This window comes from Macrobrachium rosenbergii, chromosome 42, assembly GCF_040412425.1.
Source record: "Macrobrachium rosenbergii isolate ZJJX-2024 chromosome 42, ASM4041242v1, whole genome shotgun sequence".
In the NCBI taxonomy this organism is placed as follows: domain Eukaryota; kingdom Metazoa; phylum Arthropoda; class Malacostraca; order Decapoda; family Palaemonidae; genus Macrobrachium; species Macrobrachium rosenbergii.
Genome location: NC_089782.1, coordinates 54,339,288 through 54,364,039, shown reverse-complemented (window position 1 = coordinate 54,364,039; position 24,752 = coordinate 54,339,288). Strand labels below are relative to the sequence as shown.

The following is a 24,752-nucleotide window of genomic DNA, read 5'->3' as shown; positions in this document are numbered from 1 at the left end:
AAATATTACTGGAATATTATATAATTAATATGGCTTATATGTTTATATAGTCCGATATGAGTATAAGCATCATACTGTATATATTATATAATACAATATATATATATAATATATATTAGGAAAAAGGACAATTAAAAGATTATACAAGGAGGTGGATGACCACCAAATTATGTTATAAAAGTACAATTTAGTAAGTCCTTTTTTTGTAAACAATAAGCAATATTTGCAAGATGAACATTTTCATAAATAGAAAATTATATTAAACATGGGAATATATGAATATATATAAGGTAAACTAATTTGTAATTAAGTCAGTGATTTTATCTTTTAAGTCATTCTTGAACATTTTTCTAATACGGGGGTCCAAATAATGCATGCCAGGGCTAAGGTTAAAATTACAGCTGGAAGTAAGCTGTATCACAGCGGATTCCACAAGATTTCTTGAAGAGAAATCTTTCGCTCTGGTAACCACTGAACTTTCAGTCCAATTTATCCTGTGAGAGTTTTCACTTGAATGAATGAATATAGCATTGGATGTCTGTCCAGTTTTGACTGAATACTTATGCTGCTTAATACGTACATCTGAATCTTTGCTAGATTGGCTATTTTTTTTATTAACATTCATTTTAGTGTCTTATTATAGGAAAAAACGAGGTTGACATTACAAGATTTTAACTATGATTTTGTTTTCAAAACGACTAACATAAGGCAAGCTAAGAATGTTCTTAGGGGTTTCTTTCTCCATGTTACTTTCACTGTAAAACTTTTTGTGGGTTTTATAACGAACATCTAGTACATGTGAAAGATAACATAAATCTGTCCATATTTTTCTTATCTATTTGATTTCTTGATCCAAATACTGGGGACTGACAATGCGCAAAGCTCGTAAAAACATAGAAGAAAAAATTGATTTTTTGATATTAAGGTGACAGTCTGAATAAAAATGGATATAAGCTAAGGTGTTGGTTGGTTCCTATAAATACTGAATTTGCATTGAAATGGTTCTCTATGTATTGAAACATCTAAGAAAGGAAGGCAATTGTCTTTTTCTAATTCTACAGTAAACTTAATAGATGGTACCTGATTATTCAAATTAGAGAGTAAATCATTTACTTCAATACCACCAGGCAAAAAACAGCTAAAATATCAACATATCTATACCACTTTAAAGGAGTATAAATGATATTAGGTAAATATCGTTTTTCAAAGAATTCCATATACAAGTTTGAGAGGAGTGGGGATATTGGGTTGCCCATTGCCATACCAAATATTTGTTGGTAAAATTCACCACTCAATATAAACTTACAATCACAGACGCACAACCTAGTGAGCGAAATAATGACTTACAAGTAGACGTAATTCATGATGGATTAGTTCATTACTAGGATATTCTTAAAATAGAATCTATAGGGACTTTAGTAAAAAGAGAACAACCATCAAAACTAATGAATCCATCAGTGGGGCAAAAAGTGATTTTGTTTAATTTATTAACTCAATCTAGATAATTATATATGTGAGAATCGGAGATAGTCCCAAGTAAAGGGGACAAGAGCTTGGTTAATATATTTCATGAAAGTTTATGATGATAGTGAGCCAACAGTACTATAATATATAGAGGATTATTTTTTTGTGCGTTTTTACTACTCCGCACAAGTAAGGTAACGTGGAAAATTTTACGACATCTGACTTAATGGTTCTTTTTTATCTTTAAGGATTTTTTTCGCTGTGCTATTGAAATTTTTTATAACTTGATCAAGGGGATTTTTGTTGGTTTTTTGTAAGTTGTATCATCACCCAGTAGGGCTCGCATACCTGATATGCAGTCAGCATTATCTAAAATTACAATACTATTCGACTTATCAGCTTCTGTGATGTGGATTGTATTGTCTTTTTTAGGATCGGTCAAACCTTTCTTATAGCGAGCGGGAAAATTACTTTCATACCTAACATTGTTTATGGAGCTGCCAATTTTGGAATCACTTCTCATTGCGCAGTTTGTTCCCCAACTAAATACTCAGTCCACGTCAACACCTTTATACATTATTTGAGTTTCGTTGAATCTAATGGACCCTGATTGTTACTCGGTCTTTGCCTTCAGCACTCTTTGGGAAACTTTGTTCATTCCTATCGTACTTCAGTTTTTGTAATTTTTTTATGTTGAAATTTCCTGTTTTTAACCTGAGTCTGTTTTTCATGTTTATCCTCTTATTTTATAGCTTTGAAAATGGGACTGATAAGTCTTGAAACATTAGCTGAACAAACACTTTGAAAGGAATGAGTTTGTCCTTAGCCCATGCTTGTACTTTACTTTGGGTTTTATAGAGCTTTTTTCATTTCAACATTTCTTGTATTTTCAGATATATATATATATATACATATTATACTGTTACATGGGTCATTTGGACAGATGAATCTGGGCTATTAATTACCAGTGACAGGGATATAGCACATCCTTTTACCTAAGACCTGGATAGTAATCCCATTCAATTGAGGCTTTGTTAAAAGAACCCAAAACACAAATCCATTAACTTAATTAGATTTGATTGCCAGTTGAATCTTGGAAGGCCTGAATATTTGATTCATTCTGAAACAAATGAATTAAATAGCTGAGGCACTGATCAACCATCTTTAAGAAATTGTGCGTGAACTAGAAACAGCTCCAGGGAAGTGAAGAGAACACAATATTGCTGTGTATCTTGAGTTGAAAAAATCTGGTGTTAACACCATTTCATACTTTATCAATCTCACTAGGCAACACTAATTGCAACTTCAATAATCGACTTCATGGTTTTGGGTTCATTTTTAAAAGATTGGTTTATAGTCAGTGACTTAAGAGAGAATGTTGAAACAGAAAATTCTTATATATTACAAGGGAGAAGCCAAATCATAAAAATGTCATCATTTCAGACTTATGTTGGATGACATCACTGATGCTCACTTGCATCTATCGCCAAGTTGGGAAATTTCCTGAATGTTTGGGAATTTTTTCTGTTTCCACAAGAGTTATGGAATCAAAGGAAGAAGGACAGTCATGGCAGCGATACTTCAGAGAATTGTACTCACTGGTCGTGATTTCCTGGACTCCTGACCTGATCGAATGCGGGTCGTTGTTGAACAACTCCCCCATTTTTGCATGATAGCCACCATGTTTCAAGGCTCTACAGTACAAAGTTTTTAGCGAAAAGTGGTATTGAATTTCTTCTTGTGGCCCTAGTGAAACCTTCCTGACCTTAATGTCCTAAGGAAAACTTATAGTATCTGAAGATGGATCATGTTTTGGGACACAGTGAACTATGATGGTTTCCCAAGCACTGTTGACCTGAGAAAGTGACCAAAGTGCTCCTTTCTTTGTTTTTTCTTTCTTTTTGGTTATTTGCTGATTTTACTAGATCAAAAGCAGAGAGTTTGAACAGTATATAGATTTGCCACATATAAATATTGAATACTCAGATAGAAATAAATAAATACCTGTTCTGAATTACTATATTTATCCATATCAATTTTTAATTTATGTTGTACATATAGGCCTCTAATTTATAAATATATATATGTATATATAAATATAAATATAAATATAAATATATGTATGTATATATATATATATATATATATATATATATATATATATATATATATATATATATATATATATATATATATATATATATATATATATATATTCTTACATGTGGACTTGGCTGATAAGTTTTAATTACTTGATTTATGTAAGTTTTGCCAATAACAACATAACCTGTCAAGCCAAAGACAGATAATTACTTAATTGAATTAGGGCGCCAACTTAACCTCAAAGACATGGGTCGTTTTACTCTGTAACAATGGATTGCATCAAAGCCTTTACTTCTCAATTAGTCCCAACAAAGAAAGAATATTCAATGAATAAAGACTTTACGGAACTTTGACAACTTGACACCAGACAATTTTTCTACTAGTTAAGATGGTGATGAAACACAACGGATGTCTTCCAAACAATGCAGTTTTAGTAATAAGAGGCTACTTCCAAACAATGGATAGAATTAAAATGACTTGCTTACCTTAAGTCCTAGTTCCTCTTACTTGAATAATTTGGATGAAGCTAAACAAGATACACTAGGCTTCATAAAAGAACTCTAGACTTATAGCATCTTCTTGTAGATGGTGGCAGGAGAATGGAACAATGGGAAAAGATGAAATACAGGAAGAATATTAGCAGACAGCAGATACTTGAACAATTTTGGACTTAACCTTGGACGTTGAGTTTGCTTGCACACTGCGGACACTCGATACAGTTTTTTGAAACACACGGTCTTCCCAATTCACTAATTAACAAGACGAAGGAACAAAGGGGGACAAAGTTTTGAACTTAACACGACGTTCTTCGTCTGAAGGTTAGCTTCTTCTCTACGGCTCATCTCTCTGGGTCAGCTCTGGTTCCCAAAAGCTGCTTGTCCATATGTACACTGGTAGCCCCTGACAAGCATTCTGAAAAATTGACAAAGACATCGCCGAATACATAGGTAAAGCAAAAGACAGCTTAAGACCACCGTTACTAGAGATTACTTGGTGAAAACCCTCTCTGGGGTTTAGGTCCCCTGATGCATATTTTTTTTTTTGTTTTTGAAAGACATTATCCCTTTTTTGAAAACACAGTCGTCTGCTATGCATTATTTGAGCCTCGTCAGAAATGACGTTCTCTTTGATCAGACGATTATTTTTACTAAATAAATACATCGAGACGGCGAACAGCAGAATATTTATAAAAGCTCCCCCTTAAGAAGGCCTTCACTCCTTTTCAGGGGTGAAGGTCTGTACTAAGCAAGCTGTTCGCCTCTATTAGGTTATTCTTCTTCCCTGAGCAGATTTGTCCTGTGTGCAGCCTAACTAGCTACAGAATCTACCTAACCCTAGATAGGATATGAGCTTTGATCATTACTTACAGAATCCTAACTGTACTTAAAGGTGCTTACGGTTATTATATGCTACCTCCTATAATCATGATGTTTTAGACCTAGCCAAATGGTACATTCTATGGTATTCCCTAGCCTAACCTATCTTAGACAGGCACCAACATAAGGGACAATGTTCTAACTAAATTACAAAGGTTTTATGTTTAATACAATTGGTAATTACTGGTTAATTCATGAGGTTTGCCTCATATGATAAATGTTTGCCTCAATGAGGTCTTAGGCCATGCGTGTCATGAGCACAGTGGCTCTTTTCACCATAGTTTAGATTGTCTGTTTTCAGTTACACTGTATTTACGTGATTACTGCAGCTCAATGGAAGGTGTAAGTGATAAGGTTACTATTCCGATGTACACAATCAGGTCTAGACTATTGTATGAGAAAGAGATCACGCTGGCTACCTCCTCTGGGCAAGGGGCCAGGATCACTCTAAGATGGTAAGGCACTGTGCCGAGAGGCACTAGTGCCAGGATTAGCTCATGGCTCTGCAACTACTGGGCTCTCTTCCGGCCCTTCTTCTTCTTCTTCGGGTTCCTCCAAGACCTATCTATGTCAGACCTAGGAGGTAATGAGGGCACCAACTCTGGGGAAAGGCCAGGAGGGCTAGTGGGCGCGAAGTCAGGGGTAGTATCAGAAGCTACAGGAGGGTTCCCTACTCCAGCTGCTGCGACAACCGGAGCAAGAGCAATCTTGACCTCTGCGTCCAAGGTCAGTTCCTGGTCTCCCAGAGAAGGTGTAACAGTTTGGTCTACCAGGGGTTCATCCTCTGGGGGCAGATTTGGTGAAGAAGTGTCAGGTGCCAGAGGCTCTCCAGTTGCCGTGATTAGTGCCGTGAGGGATCCTGGATCTCCCGGAGGAGGATTCACCTCACGATTTGGACCAGGCACAGGGTCCTTCTTAATTGATGGCTCAACGTCCATGCCAGACAGAGCGTGGCTCTGGCAGCAGTTGAGGGTCAGGCATGCCTGACAAGGGGTCTGGAGGTGCAATACCTTGCGGATGGGTTGAATTTGGCTGCGGCAGAGATTCCTGCCCCAGCTGGAGATCAGAGCCTCTCGGAGAGTCTTGCTCAGGGGCGTCCGCTGGGCATTGCTTACTTGGGCAGCCCTCCCAATTTGTGGAGTGGCCTGTCTGCTGGCACATCCTACAGCGGTACTGCTCCTCCTGAACGTCTCTTTGGGGAGAGGGAGGACCTCTTTGTTGGCCATCCCTTCGTGAATGGAGAGGACTAGGCCGAAAGAGGTTTAGTGTGTGCCTCTTCCGCTGACCACTTCGGTGGGCGGAAGGTGGGTTTTTGTCTTGATGGGCTCCTAAAGTCTGAGCCTCCATGGAGGAGGTAGCATGGCTGCGAAGTGGCGTTGGGGAAGGGCTTCCCCAGAGAAGGTCCCGACCCAACAGGAAATCCACTCCAGGCCGAATTCCACCCACCACCACCACGCCAAGGCGGTGGGGCAGCGTGCCCCCAAGGTGTAATGACCTGGAGCTTAACTGTGGGAACGGTGATGGTGTGGCCCTCTATCCACTTCATCTCCCACCAGGTTTTCTTGTCAACCTTGGCACTGGCTGGCACTTGGGCCCTAGAGATTAAAACTGTCTGCTGCAGTGTCTACCGTGACCAGAAGGGTCACGGGCAGGCTAGAGCCCTTAAGGGGGACCACCGAGATGAACTGGGTCTCCAGTCTCTCGGGGTAAAGTATCTTCTGCGGTCCGGCCGCGGAAAATGAGGTGCTGATGAGGTTGATGAACTTGGTGGTGGGGACATGATGTGGACAGGCCGGATGTCCAGCACTGTAGTGGCCGGCAGCACCACAGGATTTGCACTGGCCTCTTGTAGGGAGCTCGGTGGCCTGCGGTGACGCTTGGTGGAGGGTTGCGTGGATGTAGAGGGGATAGGAGTTCTGGCTGTTAGTAGGAGGCTGCTTGTTAGCGCCGAGCTTGTATCGGCACTTAGCTTCAGAGTGCCCCACCCTCTTACAGTAGGTGCACGGAGGCTTGCTTGGCAGGCCATTCTTCAGGTGAGTCGAGCCTGAGAGGTACCTGGGTGGCACTATGAGCCACTTGGATGTGATGTGGGACTGGTTGAAGGTTTCCCATGAATCAGCCATGTGGCAGGCTTCCATAAGGGTGGTGGGCTGCTTATCATTTAGATATACAGCAAGGGGCCAAGGCATACATTGGTAAAGATCCTCCAGCATGGTCTGATTGAAGAGGTCCTCAAACTTAGTACACGACAAGGAGACAAACCAGCAGGTACCAGACTGGGTCTTGTGTCGGGCCCATTCAGTCCAGGATCAGCCGACTTCCTTGGCAAGACCTCGGAACCGCTGTCTCCATTTCTCCAGGGTTATTTCGTAGGCCTTCGTGATGACTCTACACACTTCATCCATGTCGCCTCTCTGGCTCTTCTCCAGTGAGGGAAGGGTTGCCTTAGCTTTTCCCTACATGTACTTGGCTAGTACTAAGGACCTCTCTGTCTCGGTGGTGCTGTAGTTATCGAAAAGTGCCTCTATTTCCTCCAACCATGCTTCTGGCTTTTCCTCAGTCCACTTGGGGACGAGGGAATTAATGCTCGAGATTGGAGCATTTGGTGCAGCAGGTGAGGGGTCAGAGGCTTGGTGTCTGGCCATAGCTTCGGCATTTTCTTTCCTAGCACTTTCCAGCTCGAGCTCCTTTTCTTTGAGAGCTAGCTCAATCTCCTTGAAGGCTAACTTATGCTGCCTTCTCCTTTCTTCTCTTTTGTTTTCCAGCTGCCTCTGTTCGGCCTCATAACCCCTCTGTTCTTCTTCATACCTCCTCCGCTCGGCTTCATAATTCTGCCGTTCGAGTCTTTCATCCTTCTCTTGCTTGGCCAAGTCATCCATCTGCTCCTTGACCCACTTGGTGAGGCCAAATCCGGTGAGACCTGCCGCCGTCCCCAGCTCCATGAAGGCTTTATAATTCTCTGCTGCCATGGTTTGGGTGGGGAAGAGCATCTATCCAGGTCGACTAGACGTACTTGGGCAGCAAGGAAGTGTCCCTCAGAATTAGGGTGACTCTTCAGTGAGGTGGCACCTTTTCAATGAGGTGGCACTGTGGTTGGGTGTGCTGTGTAAAGGTCACACTGGTGGCACTCAGTATCCTTATGTACTGGTGTAACTCAGGTACCAAAAGGACCTTTCTTCTGTGTTCCTTTTGTCTGGTTTTGGTTTTCTTCTTTGCTTGGTGGCACTACTGTGCCAGTGCAGTCCTAGAAACCCTTTACTTGAGTCCACTAGTTTGTATTTACGGAAATGAACTCTACCCCAGCAGAGTGTAACAAATGAGAGAGAGAGAGAGAGAGAGAGAGAGAGAGAGAGAGAGAGAGAGAGAGAGAGAGAGAGAGAGAGAGAGAGAGAGAGACATAAGCTATTCAGTTGATGACAGTGCTTCAGATTAGTGGCACTGTGGAAGGAAAATTGAACTGTGGTTGCTTTGGAGGCCCTCGTGGGTGTCTGGTCCCAGTACCCGCTGTGCTACTACCCCCTTTCTCATGCAGAGGGGGAAAGGCTACTTTCTGCTCAAGTCTGGGTAAAAGACCTTACTCGGGACCGACAGCTTCTGACTGTAATTAATCTTAACTTGTCCTCATCTATTCGTGGGACAGAGGTGTTTTGTTTATTTTGGTTTAGTTTGATTAATTATTCATGTCGGCCCAGACTTTCTATGAAGAGGGTGCACGTACACTCGGTTAGGTTAGGTTGAATGCTTACTTGAATATATGAGAGAGAGAGAGAGAGAGAGAGAGAGAGAGAGAGAGAGAGAGAGAGAGAGAGAGAGAGAGAGAGAGAGAGAGAGAGAGAGATATTCAGCCAGCAGATTCGTGCTGCCTGAGAAAATTTAAGTCAAATTGTTTATAATTGCACACTGGCAGGGTTCTTATTGGGAGATATGTAAAGTCCCCACTCAACAGGTTTTCTTTAGTAAACCTCCCGTTTTCTATGGTGCCTTTTCTCCTGACCTTAAGTCGGGGTACTAAGTCGGGGTACCTAGCCATGTTTTATTTATGTAAATGTGTATTGTGCCCTTTTGTATTGTACATGTGTCAAAGCATTGTTGTGTCTAATCTGTTAATTTTATTTGTCACGTTATCTGTATTTACCTGTCCTGTTTCACATTGAGAGCAATTGACCTCGGGTCACCTGTATGTCCTTGTATGTCTTTGTACTGACGTCCACACGCCGCTTTATAAGCGGAGTGCTCCCTTAATAAACTAGCAGTCAATGTCTACCTGCTCTCTCTTTTGCACCCTCTCACAGTGGTGACCCCGGAGTGGTTCCCGAAGCCATTAACGGACCCAAACGGCGACTTAATCTTGGCCCGATGAACTACCCCACAGCCCTAACGGACTAACTACGGTGCTTTAACAAAGCGTTCAGGCGTACCGACCCTCGTTAGCAGATCAATGACGTCATTAGTGGACCCACAGGGCACGCTCCCAAGCGTGTATTGACGCGAGTGTAACTCACACTCCAAGTGAGGGTGCAGACATTCCCTGCCACATACAAATAACCGCGAACTTCATGGAGTCTGATATCTCCCTCGCGCAAAACCGACTCACACCTTCCCCCACGCCAAGGCTCATGCGCTCCTCCACGCCGGTACCCACTCCTCGCGTGCTGCCCTTCCTGATGGAACAACTGAGGTCCGCCCTCGCCATAAAGCTGCCGCCATTCACACACCACAACCCAAGGGGTTGAGGGGCAGTTCAAGCCTGCCAACCTGAACTGCCCCTCGACACTGTAGAGCCATGATGATGGGTTGAGGGTCGAGGGTTCAGGGCTCGAGGGGCAGTTCAGGGTCGAGGGGCAGTTCAGGTTGGCAGGCCTGACTGACGAAGTGCTGCAGGCAGACATCATAATTAACACCCTCCTGGAGGAGGTTTACAGGAAGATCGCCCCGTGGGTGTCTGCCGCAAGTCCTGCCACCTACCAGAAGCTGAAGGCTTCTCTCATCGAGACCTGCTCCCTGCCGATCTCCGAGAGAGCCGCCTGCGCCCTCGACCTGGCCAACAACCACCCCCAGCACAACCAAAACCTCCTGGAGACGTGGAACGTCATCCAGGACCTTCTCACCCTACCCGGGACGGACGGCAGCAGCAGGCACACGGAGATAAGCCTGTCGAGGGAGATCTTCCTCCGTCAGCTCCTCCCAGAGGTTCGGACCCAGATCCTGGAGCCTTACACCTTGCCCCTCGAGGACCTGATTAAAACAGCACAGCAGCTGACTGACTCCACGAGGGCAGCAAAGTGGGCATCCACGCCCGCACATCCCATCAACTCCCTCCAGCTGGAGGAAACCTCAGAAGAGAAGACAAATGCCGTCGTCAGGAGGCAGCCAACCCATCACCAGAAGAAGCAATTGCCAGGGCCTTGCTACCACCACCGGCGGTACGGCAAGGACGCCTGGAACTGTGAGCCCCCCTGCCCTTTCGCCCATCCAAAAAACAGGGGTGGCGGCGGCCAACAGCACAGGCCGCCGTGGCAGCAGAAGCACCCAGGAGCCCCACACCAGTAGGTTTCTACATCCACGACACCATCTCCGGCAGGATGATGCTGATCGACACTGGGGCTGTGCGCTCAGTGTTCCCACCATCCAGAGAGGACCGCAAATGCCCATCGGACCTGGCTGCCTCCCTGACGGCTGCCAACGGGTCCCCCATCCTCTCCTACGGCACCAAGCTCCTGTCGGTCTCCATCCTAGGCCGGAGGTACAAGTGGAGCTTCAAACAGAGTTGTATAGAAAGCCAACTTTCACAGGACTCTCAACCAAATTTTCATCTTTTTTACCAGGTGATTTTGAGAGGAACTTAGTGAAAAATTTAGTGAGTAGGGCATTTGAGATTTGTTCCGGTTATTTTAGCTTACATTCTGAATTTTCTTGTATCAAGGATATTCTTTTTCATAATGGATTCAGTGCTAAATTTATTGACACATACATTGGTAAACAACTCCAAAAACTAATAAGTCCACGTCCCCTAAAAGTGACAGTAAACAAGGCTACTAGTTATTTTTCCTTGCCCTACATGGGTACAAGCAGTTTTTCCTTGAGAAACAGTTTATCTAAATTACTATTGGAATTTTATCCTCAAGTCAGTCTCAGAGTCATGTTCAGGCCTAAAAATGTAGTAAACAAATTTTTCAATTTCAAAGACACGGTGCCCAAAGACCTACAGTCATCTGTGGTCTATAAGTATACGTGTAGTTGCTGTAATGCAACTTATACTGGCAAATCAAAGCGCCAGTTTCGGGTCGGTGCCTTTGAACACCTAGGCCGATCAATTAGAACAAACAGGCCACTTAATAAACAAGCATTTAGCGCCATTCGTGAGCATTCCCATCAGCATGACCATCCTCTCAGTATACTGAGTATAGACTCTTTTTCTATATTAGCCAGTCGTAGCAGTAGTATTAAAGTAGTTTAACCAGACCACTGAGCTGACTTTCAGCTCTTATAGGGCTGGCCTGAAGGATTAGCATAAAATACCACATAGGCACAAGTTCTCACACTGTAACGCATACACACAATAAATACATTTATTCATGCTTCCATACTAAAAAGGTAAACTAAAATTCATAATAAATACCGTAATACTTTAAAAAAATTAAAATCTAAATTCGACAAATGCTATGTTTTCGTGCTTTTATTATTTACTTATTTTTATATTTTATCTATCAAACCACAGTTCCTCATGAACAAAATCGGAACGACTGGAAATATAAAAGATCGGTCTAGTGATGTGGAGCTAACCACAATTGAAACTTTATATGCCATCAGAGAAAACCCATCACTTTGTAATAATGAGCGGTCAGTTGAGTTGCTTTGTTTTTAACTCTGTGTCTATCTTCTGTAACTATCTTTATATTTGCCTTTTATTTCTCTCTTGACTCTTGCTCTTATAGGTTAAACGGTACTGTTCAATTTTAATTCTTGGTAGTTAGTTCTGATGGGTTTAATTTTATTTTATTTTAGTGAGTGTTTTTTTCTTTCATTGTATTTATTTGTTATTTTTTGATGCCTGATGATGGGGCATGTTAGAACCTCGAAACTAGTCGAAATAAAGAATGTTTCCCCAAGTACTGGTCTACCTATTCCATATATATATATATATATATATATATATATATATATATATATATATATATATATATATATATATATATATATATATATATAATATATATGTATATTACATTATATATATATATATATATATATATATATATATATATATATATATATAGTATATAAATATATTACATATATATATATATATATATATATATATATATATATATATATATATAATATATATATAATGTATATATTATATTTATATGTATATACACATATATATGTACACAAATATATATATTTATGTATTGCATAAAATATAATATATATAATGTATATATATTTATATGATGTATAAACAAATTATATATAATGTATTTATGTATATATATAATAAATATATGTATATGTATTATTATATACATAAATACATTATATATTTATATATACATATATATATATCATATATATATAAATATATATACATATATATACATATATATATATATATATATATATATATATATATTATATATATATGTGTGTGTGTGTAGTATATATATACACACATATATGTGTACACATATATATACAGTATATATACAGATACACATACATATATCCTACATGCACACATATCATCTCTGCACGTGAAACACGCGGACACAAGAAACACAGCTGACGTCACGCATCTTTTATACATATATCTCCATTCATATTATTGTCATGTTAAATGTTTCTTTATTGTCATACACATTACAATGCCAACATTTCAGTCATATATACCACAGCTTCAGTCATGTCTTGTACATCAATTTGTATGTATATATTCATCTGTCAACAAACACAAATGAATGTGTGGTGGCTCTGTTTTCATTCGCCTAGCGTCAGATGCTACATTTCCGCTCGCAAGCATTACTGACCTGTCTGTTTGTTGTCAGAATAAAATGAGTGGGTTTGCAGACGGTGACTCTTACTCACGCCTTTGTTACAATATAAACAAGTGAGAATAATGGATGAATATACAAGGGCCAAACTTAAACATGCTTACATATAAACCTTACTGCTAAACTACATATACAGCCTCCATGTAGGCTACAAGTGACATAAGCAAAATGAAAATAATTATTACTGGAATCAACTCGATATAAAGAAACTAGGACCACCATATAAACAAGTAAAAATTGCGCCGAAGTTTTCAGTACAGTCACTACAGCGTATAATTAAGGCCACCGAAAATGGATCTATCTTTCGCTGGTCTCGGTATAATGCTGTATGAGCCGTGACCCGTGAAACTTTAACCACGCCCCGGTGGTGGCCTATCCTATATTGTTGCCACAAGCATGATTATGGCTAACTTTAACCTTAAATAAAATAGAAACTACTGAGGCTAGAGGGCTGCAATATGGTATGTTTGATGATTGGAGGGTGGATGATTAACTTTACAATTTGCAGCCCTCTAGCGTCAGTAATTTTTAAGATCTGAGAGCGGACAGAATAAAGTGCGGACGGCCAGACAAAGCCAGCACAATAGTATTCTTTTACAGAAAATTAAAATCACATCTTGATTCCAAGAATAGGGGCCCTTGCTATTCAAACCTTATCCTTTCCAAACAAAGAATAGCATCTTAGCTCGTAAACTACTGTGGGCAACCTTGCCTGTTCAACACCTGTAAAAAGCAGACAAAAATTTTAGAACAGGATTATTATAGGTTCGCTGGCGCAAAGAAATGTTTAAAACAATGTCTAAGACAGATTTTTATTTAATTACTACAACACAATGTATTATATAATTATTATCATTTTATTAGTTGCAACACTACTTGATAGAGCAGAATGCTACTAGCCCAAAAGCCCTAGCACGAAAAGTATCCAACTGCTTATAAAAAGAGACAGAAGTGCAGAATAAACTTCAAAGAGAAATAACGGAGAAAAACAAATGGCATAAAAAACAATTATCCTATGAAAGGAGACAAGTCACCCTACTCAGTATAAGTGCATCTGCTCCTAGTCTGAACTCCTGAGCTTCCACCAACCCAGCTAGCCTACATGGTTAGGACGTTCATTCCATAACTGGTCACAGCTGGAACAAAGCCTTTGGAAAACTGAGGTGCTGTCTTGTAACAGCTTGGTGGATGGTATATAGTCTGGGACGACCTGAATGCAGTTGACGATCAGAATCATGAGTAACTTTATAAATACAGCAAAACGAAACGATCTAGCAATGGTACTAAAGATTCATATTAAGATTTGTAATAAGAAATCCAATGGAAATTAAGGTTTTATACATATATACATAGATACACCGGCACATACATACATACATACATATACACACACACTCTGTAAACACGGGGCAGATTTGCGTGAAACAGCTATTAGTACTTCATTGTTTATTATGTATTTATATATTTATTATATATATATATATATATATATATATATATATATATATATATATATATATATATATATATATATATATATATATATATATATATGTTTGTATATGTGTGTGTGTGTGTGTGTAAGAATCAGATTGTAAATCTCAGACGACGAAAAAGAGAAATTGCTAAAATAAGCAGGGAAGTACGGATAGCTATTTTACACAAATCTGCTGCGTATCTACACAGCGATAGCGAGTCACGTGTCCGTGAAAAAACATATGGTCAAGTTTCCATCACCTTAGAGCTCTCAAAATATAGTTACTAAGTGAAGCAATGTCTGAAATAAGTAAGTGAATTTGACTAAAAACAGCCTACAATGAAAAGAAAACAATGATGCCCCCGCAAGCGCAAGATGGTCCCAAAAATTGCTCAAATTTTCTAAGTATAAAGCTGACCCCAAACGGTTTTGAAGAACATTTCAGTAAAAAATGAAGAAATCAGAGAATCCAACTGATAAGAAAACTGTTATCACTTCCTGCTCTTTAAAGGTAAGCCTTTATAAGGGAGAGGAACTGGATCATTTTGTTCATAAGAGAGTTTGACATAAAATATCACGATGAAGACACTGCTGTTGGTATGCGGCATCTTTTTAGCTGGGACTGTTTTCTCTGAAGGTTAGTCGAGTGACTGTCACACCGTTCAAGTTTTTCAACCCTCTTTCTTTCTTATTCTGGCTACTAAGAAACCCTAGACCTCATTCTGAGTGAAAAGATATTCAATGAGCTTGAGTTTCCCTTTTCAGATATCGATCGTGTATGTATAAGCTATTCATATATGCATGTGTGCGTATATACGTATCAAGTATTTATATATGTATAAATATATATATATATATATATATATATATATATATATATATATATATATATATATATATATATATATATATATATATATATATATATATAAAACCAGTGCGGCGTGGAAGTACAGCATGAAACATAATTCACTTTATTCTTATACAGCGACGTTTCGAGACCAATGTCTCATCATTCAGGCTAAAATCAAGATAAAACTGATAAGCAATATAACAAATTATTTTTGTTGACACGCAAAATACATAGAATAGTAAGGCAAAGTAAGATGCATCGTTGAAATTCTACAAGAAAAGAAACATATTTAAAGTGCATCAACGGACTCTTTTAATATGTTTCTTTCTTGTAGCGTGATTTTTATTTCAACGATGTCTCTTACTTTTGTACTCTTATTCAATGTATTTTGCGTGTCAACAAAAATAATGTTATGCTTATTACTTATCAGTTTTATCTTTGATTTTAGCTCGATCTATGTCTACATGGTTTATACTGAGGATGCACCATCATGTTGAATTATATATATATATATATATATATATATATATATATATATATATATATATATATATATATATATATATATATATATCTGCATGTATGTATGTATATAGTCTATGTACATATATACACACACATATATATGCAGTTAAATATATCACTTTCCTTTAGCTATATTTAAACTATCTTGCCCGCCTTAGTATCCACGGCATCCTGGTGCATAGCAACCAATTAATTATTTAAGTACGAATAAAATCCTGTATGCAGAAACAGAATCGAGTCAACCTAATATCCCATAAAGAAAATGAATTACGCATAAAACTCATGAACGCTTGACCCCATGAAAAACTGAAAGTTTCGCGCAGGCGAAACTCCCTATTTCAAGAAATAATCTGGTCAAATCTGTCCCAGCGTCCAGCATCGAGGATCGCAACGATGAAAACGCACAGAGGCTCTACACCCGAATATACAGCCGCCTGGGCGGACGCGGAGAATACGCTGACATATACGACTATATTCCTGACCTTTTCGGCAGCGGTTTCAATGACAACATCGAGAGTGTCTTACAAACTGGCATGTAAGTTGACTCTATTATTATCATTACTGTTATTATTATATGTTTGGGAAGCAAGCCAAGATGTGCAGAATTTGCGTGGAAAACTTCCACTGGATGGGCTGTCTATATTTGAACAAAAGGACAATATTATTAATTATTATTATTATTATTATTATTATTATTATTATTATTATTATTATTATTATTATTATTATTATTATTATTCATAGGCATACATATTTGCATAAAAAGCAAAAATGCCATTTTCTTGCCTACAACATTTATAAAATAGAATGCACACAGGTGATCAAGTAAAAAAAAAAACATACTGAATAAAGATAAATACTTATTCTTACCAAAGGGAATTAAATGGAAATACAATTTATGTTAAGGCAAGAGAAGCAAACTGCTTATACATAACTTTTATAAAGCTGTATATAACGGCTTCATAGAGCTGCTATTCAGTAAAAAGCAACTATGCCTAACAGCTGTAAATACTTGTATCACATAGGATAATGCAAAGTGAGAAACTAATTTATACAGTTGTATATATATACAATATATATATATAATATATACATACACACACACACACACACACACACACACACACACATATATATATATATATATATATATATATATATATATATATATATATATATACCGTGATCTTTTGATTGACAACCACCATTACCTTTCTTTGCAGGTGGATGTACTATGAAAACAACAATTACAACGTTGAGTACAGCGGTCGCGTGTACTTTGTGCACGGAATAGATTTGCGAGTCGATTTCCCCAGCTCCTTCAGAAATGCAGTTAGTCATTTTCATTACAAAATGTAAACCATTGCAATATTTTATCAATGAAGGAATGCAGTTAGTCATTTTCATTACAAAATGTAAACCGTTACAATATTTTATCAAGTCATATCATGTCAAGTGGTTTGTACTTTTATAAGTACCTATTCACAACAAGTCATGTCCTTAGTCGTCAGTTTTAACCTTAACAACATAATCTAATCTATCATTTTGGCCCACTGCAAAAGGCTGTTATGTAGTTTACTACGTCAACCCTGAAGTGGAAGTCCCATTAAATGAAAGAAAGGGAAGCAGTAAAACATCGGACTTTCGCCAAATCCCAAACTCTTTTACAAAATGCTCACAATTTTGAAAAAAACCATAATCAGCAACAGAAACACTCACCTAGGCAAAGACGGTAACTCCCGACTTTACGTTGTAAGATAAAAAAATTTTCTATACATCCCCCTCTAGCTATACCTGAACCTACGGCTTTGAATGACTGATATAAACAGTCATTTCTGAATGTGCATCCTCACTACAGCAAAACATGTCGCAAACACACGTCGCCAACATACATACCACAAACAGGTCAAATTCAAATAAACAATTTATTGGTATTTCTAACCAGTGCTTCAAACAATTACTCAGCCTTTGTGAAAGTTCTGTTCTCAAATTACGGTCGTTGACTTGTTTTTAGTATGTTTGTGGTGCGTTTGCAAGAAGTTGCAGACATGTGTCTATGACATGTTTTACTGTCGTGTAGACTCTCGCTCTGTATTAATGTTTTGTACCCTCAGGCAAGCTCCATAAGGTACGCAGGTGACAGACACAACCCAAACGGGAACACATGGACGCTGTTTGACGGAGAATACTTCTGCGGGCAGTCGTTCTTTGGAGCGACGGATGCCTACTCTTTGCAGTACCTTGACATGAAAGCTTCCTCCCTGGTAATTACAGGATCCAGCCCTTGGACTATATACTCGTAAGTGCTACTAATTCTACGTGTGGGGGAAACCATAACTTGAGTAGCTAAAAATTGTGATCGTCGTCCTGTGTTTTGACGTAGATGAGGCAAGAAGTTCTAAGAAACCTAATGTAATTAATGAAAGGAATTAAATCTACTCTAGTTCTCTACTAAGAGACAACTCAACAAAGCATTATTAGTCAGGTTACAGCCAACGAAAAGGTCTCAGCTCTCCCACCAGAACCTGTGGTTATGCAAAATAAATAATTGTTTTCCAAGTTCCAACTACAGGTTAAAACTAACGCGTTTTCAACAATCTACAGTGGCCAAGGTTACACCGGCGACAACCTCTGTGTCTATCCCACTGACCACGACACTGGGTCTGCTGGAGATTACCTGGACTTCGGTATCTACCCAACAGTAAGCGGACTTTCTTTTCAGCGTACTCTTAAGTAGCATTAAAGTCCAAAGACATTCACTGGAAGCAATGACCGCAGAGTATCGACTGACTACCGAAACTGACTGCATATGGATATTATTTTTTAAAGAACCGCATAATTAACGGTGTGACTCATGGTTTGTCCTTCTGAGTCTTTATAAGGAGAGAGAAACTGTAAGCCAGAAAGGTGCAGGGCTTGAGTTTTGCAATACCACTCTTATACCAAACGGAAAATGATCGCCTTCTGGAGTCAAAACATTCACACGCGCCGATACGTTGGAAAGACAAATGAATCTAATAAACCTTTCAAGTGATATGTTAATTAAATGAAATCAAGTTAATCTTATACACATACTTGTTTCATTTTAAAAATTGGTGAAAACAGGGTGAAAACACACTATACCAACATAACATTAACAAGAGACCTGATCAGCCCTTCAACCCAGTCATTTCTTATATCAGAAACATGCTACTCGCTTTCCCATTTCCAGCCTTTTACATTAATCTAGCTAACCATCATAATGATAAGAATCTAGCTATACCAAAACCGTTTCTAAGCCATGCCATTAATTGACAAACCTCAACCGCTTTTCCAACCAGATGTCAGCCATCGGTATCCCTGACAACACAATCCGCTCAGTTCGACAGGGATGCTGGTCTAAGAAAATCGCCCAGCCTCCAAAGATCGAATACGAAGAGAGGAGGGAGAACGGTGGATGGGGTTACGCACACCTTCCAGAATCACTGCTGAGAAAATCGTCAGGTTCCCAACAATAATTCCAAGATTATGTATACTTGTCGGATCTTCTATGTTAGGGTTCAGTCTGGTTTCGGATGACATGACTCCTATGTTTAGGCATGTACATTAAATGTTTCTTAGAATGTTAAATGATTTAATATATGAGTGTGTTACACAAAAAAATTAAATTCAGACATTAATATCTTTTTAATAAATATTTTTAAGACCTTAAAAATTAACAGTGCATACCCTACATATTCCCAGTATTTCACATAGCACTTGACAGTTCACAAGAAATCTTCATATCATATGATATGATAAGTGACATGTTTAACATATTTTTCCAACCAATGCTTGGGAATGTGGGCCTACAGAAGTACCTCTGATATATAATCACCATAACTTCAGAAAGCAACAGCCTGGAGAAAAATCAGTACGAACTATAAGACCTATTAAACATTAAAAATTAAGTCAAAGACAAAAATAAAAATTAAAGTACAAAGGCACATTTATTCCATAAACGAGCCTGTTGGCGCACGCGGAGCCCGGGCCTGCTGAATACCCTACCTTCCCGATCACCTACCTACCCTGTCCCCACCTGGGGTGGACAAACAGGTATGCTGGAGGAGGGTGGATGTCTCCCCTATCGTTCCGTTCCCTACCTACCACGTCCCCACCTGGGGAGGACAAACCGGTTTGCAGGAGGTGGGTGGCTGTGTCATGTCTCCCCCTATTGTCACCCAGAGGAGGACAAACATGATCAGATCCTCTCGGATTTCATTATTATAGATGGGGATGCATCCAAATGCCATAAACACGTCGGCAACTTATCACACACATATCACAAACAGGCTGAATACAAGTCAAAGACTTGCTAGTAGTTCTAAGCAGTGCTTCAAGCGATTACCAAGTATTTGCGAAAAATTCGTTCTTCACTTACGGTCGCCGACTTTTTCTCAACCTGTTAATGATATGTATGTGGTAAGTTGCTGACATGTTTATGATATGTTCTACTGTAGTGTGGACACATCTAAGATCAAAATGCAGATCACAGACGAAACATGTCTAAAAGAAAAGCAATACAAATTCACAACACAGGTCAATATCAAATGCTCACGGGAATTCTAATCATTCGCAGCAATTTACCTAAAAAGAGCGGCTTTCCCACAGAATTGGACTTTCCCACTACACTGACCACAGGCTTTCTCATCAGAGAGAGAGAGAGAGAGAGAGAGAGAGAGAGAGAGAGAGAGAGAGAGAATATAAAAACAATTGTTAAGGGTCTGATATCAATAAATTCAGCATGCAAGCATACATATGCTGTTGAATAAACGTGAGTGAGTATCAACGCGTGAAAACATTAGTGCAGTTACCGGTAGTGAATCTTAGGGAATAAATCTGAATTATTATTCTCTCTCTCTCTCTCTTCCTGGATTACCAACTTTAAAATCTGTGAGCAACTCAAAGCCCCAATCTTGATAACTCTATAACTACAGCTGTACATAATCAGAATGCTCTGACTGGCATAAAAAAATTACCTCTGAATGTACTGGTTGCTATACTAGTACTTATGTATTTAAGATCCTCTAAACTTTTAAATTACATCGAAAATTCTAATTATGAATCATCCAACAACTTTTCGCCAAAAATAGTGCTTGCTTCCAACCCCAAAAGCAAAACTTTACTGTTTTCTTCAATATACTTACAAGCAACAGAACTGTCTTATTGTGCCACTATTTACATCATTGATAAAATCCTCTACACCTTCACATCTGTGGGGCTTAGAAAGTAGCCGGGGAGGGGAGGGGAAGTCTGCGGTCGGTAATATATACGTACTTCATGCACAATTATTCTGCTCAACTTGTCTACCTCTACTGAACTTATTAGTTTGTTCTACGTTCATTTTAGAAATGGGAGGAGAGGAAGAGAATAAGAAACAAAACAGCTCACAGGTAATTCAATGCATAGGCTAGTCACCCTACAAAATAAAAAAGCTAAAAACAAAGAAAATAAGAAATCACCTATAAACATAAAAGAAAGAATTCAATAGCTGTTCTACTGCAGTCGGCAAGAGAATCGCAAGTGACGGACGACAGGAGTCAAAAGAAACCCAATTAAAATGTCAAACTATTTAAACTCGTCATAGAGCCCCACCGCTAAGTTGCAATGTACCAATGCATACAGCCTAACAGGAGAAAAGGCACGCGTGTTTTATGACTGTGTGTGTGTGCGCGCGCGTGTATATGTATGTATGTGTGTGTATGTATATATATATATGTATATATATATATATATATATATATATATATATATATATATATATATATATATATATATATATATATATATACATATATGTCATATATATATATATATATATATATATATATATATATATATATATATATATAAAATGTATTTCAAGTTAGTCATTTGTTTGAATGCAAAACTGTATATCACTTGAGAGACTGAGACACGCACACACACACACATAGAGAGAGAGAGAGAGAGAGAGAGAGAGAGAGAGAGAGAGAGAGAGAGAAGAGGAAATCCTCTTTCAGATAACCAAAAGTGACGCAATTTTCACACAAACTTCTGAAGACAACGACGCCTGACCTTGCCACGGTGATAGTATCAATAGCCCTGTTCACTCATTCCGTAAGAGAAATTTATATCAACATTTACTCTATCCATCTCCAAGGAGTCCCATGTCACTTTGCAGGCACGGTAAGGCCGAAGAGCCAATCCCATAGGACAGCAAAAGCGACCTTAATTCGTCGAAGCTCCCCATCTGTTATCATCATCATCACCACCAGCGTCCCTTAGAAGGAGCGAACAAACAGGTGTGTGTGTGTGTGTGTGTGTGTGTGTGTGTGTGTGTGAAAGGGCGCTCATTTAGGTGTGCATGACGTTTATGACCCATGAGGAGTATTCACAAAATCTACCACTATCACAATGAGCGCGACAGGATTTGATCAACGATCTCTTCACCCGAAATAATAATAATAATAAAATAATAATAATAATAATAATAATAATAATAATAATTAAACCCCATGTCTTTACATGGATCTTCTTACACAATCCTACGATTTCCGGCCCATTTGACGTCATAACCCTTAGTGTTCTACTGGTGGCCTCTCTCTCTCTCTCTCTCTCTCTCTCTCTCTCTCTCTCTCTCTCTCTCTCTCTGTGCTTACACTGACGAGGCAGCATGGCAATGAAGTCATTCGGTATTTAGTCCAAGGGTGCAATGTCACTGAGGAAACAGCGTGCTAATCTTCAAACTTAGAAACGAAAAGTTGTGTTATGATATGTGTCTTTTATAACGATAATAATCAACATTAACTGGTGAGAATAACTGATAAATGGTGCTTTATATAGTGATAATAAGTGTAGGCTAATACGCTGATGTCCCTAGAAAGAACAATTAAATGTGGAATCGTGCTTGTGATATCAAATATGACTAATTATTGAAATAGTGATTGTTTTAATCAGAAAAGTTACTGCTGAACGCTGCTTATTTTCCCCAGAATAATTATCATCCGGTGGTGATCATATCAGTGATCATAATTAAAATAACTGATTAGTGGATATTTCTGCAATAAAAATAATACTGGCAGTTGCTTGGTGCTTCCAATTCCGAGATTCATTTCTGTTAATTAGTGGCTATGTAGACTATCATCTACTAGCAAGCAAAATGGCACTACTGAAAAGTGGCACTATTAAAAAGTAGCATTTGGACTGTGTAGATTAGCATCCACTAGTGAGTAAAGTGGCACTAGTGAAAAGTGGCACTGGTGACTGTGTAGACTAGCATCCCCCTAGCGAGTAAAGTAGCAATTTTAAAAAGTGGCACTAGTGAAAAGTGGCACAGGTGACTGTGCTGACCAGCATCTAGTGGCGAGAAACAGTGGAATCAATATCCTGCATAAGGTCCCGGATACGGCGAAAGGAACTGACGTAAACATTCGGATAAACATGACGGGACAAAATTCGTGACACTAACAGCGTCGGAGGGTGCACAACTTTAAGCAGAACAACAAATGCGCATGAAAAGATATCGATACACAGAAAAGATAAAAAAAAAAAGTCCATTACATACTATTACTAAAATACAAATCAAAAACAAACAAAGATGACAAAGAAGCTAGTGACAATTCATTGGGAGTGACGCCCCGACAATGCAAACGTAACATCAATCTAAACTTGAAGAGGATACAGGTGGAGAAATAATTACGCATTTTAATACTCGAGACAAACAAACAACACTCGATAGTGTCGTCTCGCACAAAACAGTTCAAACCGAGAAACACCACAGAAAAGTGCCATCTAGGACACGAAAATTCGAGCTGATAAAAACCTAAATATTTCAACGTGCAAATCATAAGGCAGAACTTCACGATGCTTAGAGTAACCTGGTACTTATTTCTAATCTCTGTGGTGACAGAGAGGGCCTTCGGCAGTGCCGTTCTGTACGAAAATGGCTACGAAGGAATCGTGGTGGCTATCGGCGACCAAGTCGAGCAGAACGATACCATCGTCGCTAATATCAAGGTAAGAGCAAAGTTAAACGGTCGTTTATTTCATTCGAGGGGAATTTCGAGGAGGCCAAAGAAAACGGGAGGTAGGGAACCATTATGATAACTGATGTCTGAGTTACAGCTGTGACAAGGTGGCTAGGACCTACTCACGACCTTCCCGTAGGAGGCACTAGGGCATGGCCTGGGTGTAGGATACCGCACGGGAGGTTGTGGGACTCTTGTGATGATATGCTTTATTTTGAGACTAACCAACAATCCTCTCGTGTTTCGTCAGTATGTGGGAAGAGGCATCTGTCAACTAAGGACTTACTGGCGTCTGTGAGTAGTTTATAAATTCTCTCTCTCTCTCTCTCTCTCTCTCTCTCTCTCTCTCTCTCTCTCTCTCTCTCTCTCTCTCTCTCTCTCTCTGGGGACAATTATTAAACAAACCAAACAACAAACATAAAATTTTTACACTTATATTGAGGCGGCCATCAAACAATACATCAAATAATTTTAAAATATCACAGTAAGTCATTCTGCCCACTTGGGACTGGGCCCTACAGATCCTGTGTATCTGCTTAAGGAATTGTATATTGTACAAAGTCAAACCAACAAACATTTCGCGAAACGTAAGCTGCCTTCCAGAACATGACGAGTGAATAGGTGCCGGATGACGGTGTCGATAATGCTTACATGTTATCGTTTAAATGACACTTGCTTTGGCGGATGATGCAGTCTCTGAGTCCCCCTTCTAGCTACAAATAATAGTATCTTTTTTACGTCAATACATAACTCTCAACGAAATTTGACGGCGAGGCGATTTCTCGTCTCTGGCGCCAGCTCTGAGGCCTTCTCCGAATAACACTTGCAATGACGATTATCCTTCCTCTGCGCCCCAAGGATTCCGGATGCAAA

The 24,752-nt window shown here is 39.1% G+C and overlaps 3 protein-coding genes across 6 annotated transcripts in view; 2 read left to right on the top strand and 1 right to left on the bottom strand.

Annotated features, from left to right (window-relative positions):
- LOC136828434 (uncharacterized) overlaps window positions 1-24,752 on the bottom strand; it is a 284,088-nt gene that overhangs the window by 166,128 nt on the left and 93,208 nt on the right. The gene's annotated exons all lie outside the window — the stretch shown is intronic.
- On the top strand, window positions 14,998-19,511 carry LOC136828429 (uncharacterized). The gene is made up of 6 exons (XM_067086477.1): window positions 14,998-15,111; window positions 16,222-16,387; window positions 17,076-17,184; window positions 17,967-18,151; window positions 18,457-18,553; window positions 19,173-19,511. The coding sequence occupies exons 1-6, from the start codon at window positions 15,054-15,056 to the stop codon at window positions 19,347-19,349; spliced, it is 792 nt and encodes a 263-aa protein (XP_066942578.1). The 5' UTR covers window positions 14,998-15,053; the 3' UTR covers window positions 19,350-19,511.
- LOC136828432 (calcium-activated chloride channel regulator 1-like) overlaps window positions 22,510-24,752 on the top strand; it is a 114,008-nt gene continuing 111,765 nt past the window's right edge. For 2 of the 4 annotated variants that reach the window (XM_067086481.1, XM_067086484.1), the window contains exon 1: window positions 22,510-23,868. In XM_067086481.1, coding sequence (XP_066942582.1) covers window positions 23,795-23,868 — 74 coding nt within the window. In that variant the 5' untranslated portion in view covers window positions 22,510-23,794. The remainder of the gene's footprint in view (window positions 23,869-24,752) is intronic. The other 2 variants (XM_067086482.1, XM_067086483.1) reach the window with 2 other exon arrangements.

Bases quoted from the DNA above. Each gene is read 5' to 3' on its own strand.
- LOC136828429 (XM_067086477.1), top strand. From the start codon at position 15,054: ATGAAGACACTGCTGTTGGTATGCGGCATCTTTTTAGCTGGGACTGTT. The intron at 16,388-17,075 runs GTAAGTTGACTC...CTTTCTTTGCAG, and splicing joins AGTGTCTTACAAACTGGCAT to GTGGATGTACTATGAAAACA. The intron at 18,554-19,172 runs GTAAGCGGACTT...TTTTCCAACCAG, and splicing joins ACTTCGGTATCTACCCAACA to ATGTCAGCCATCGGTATCCC.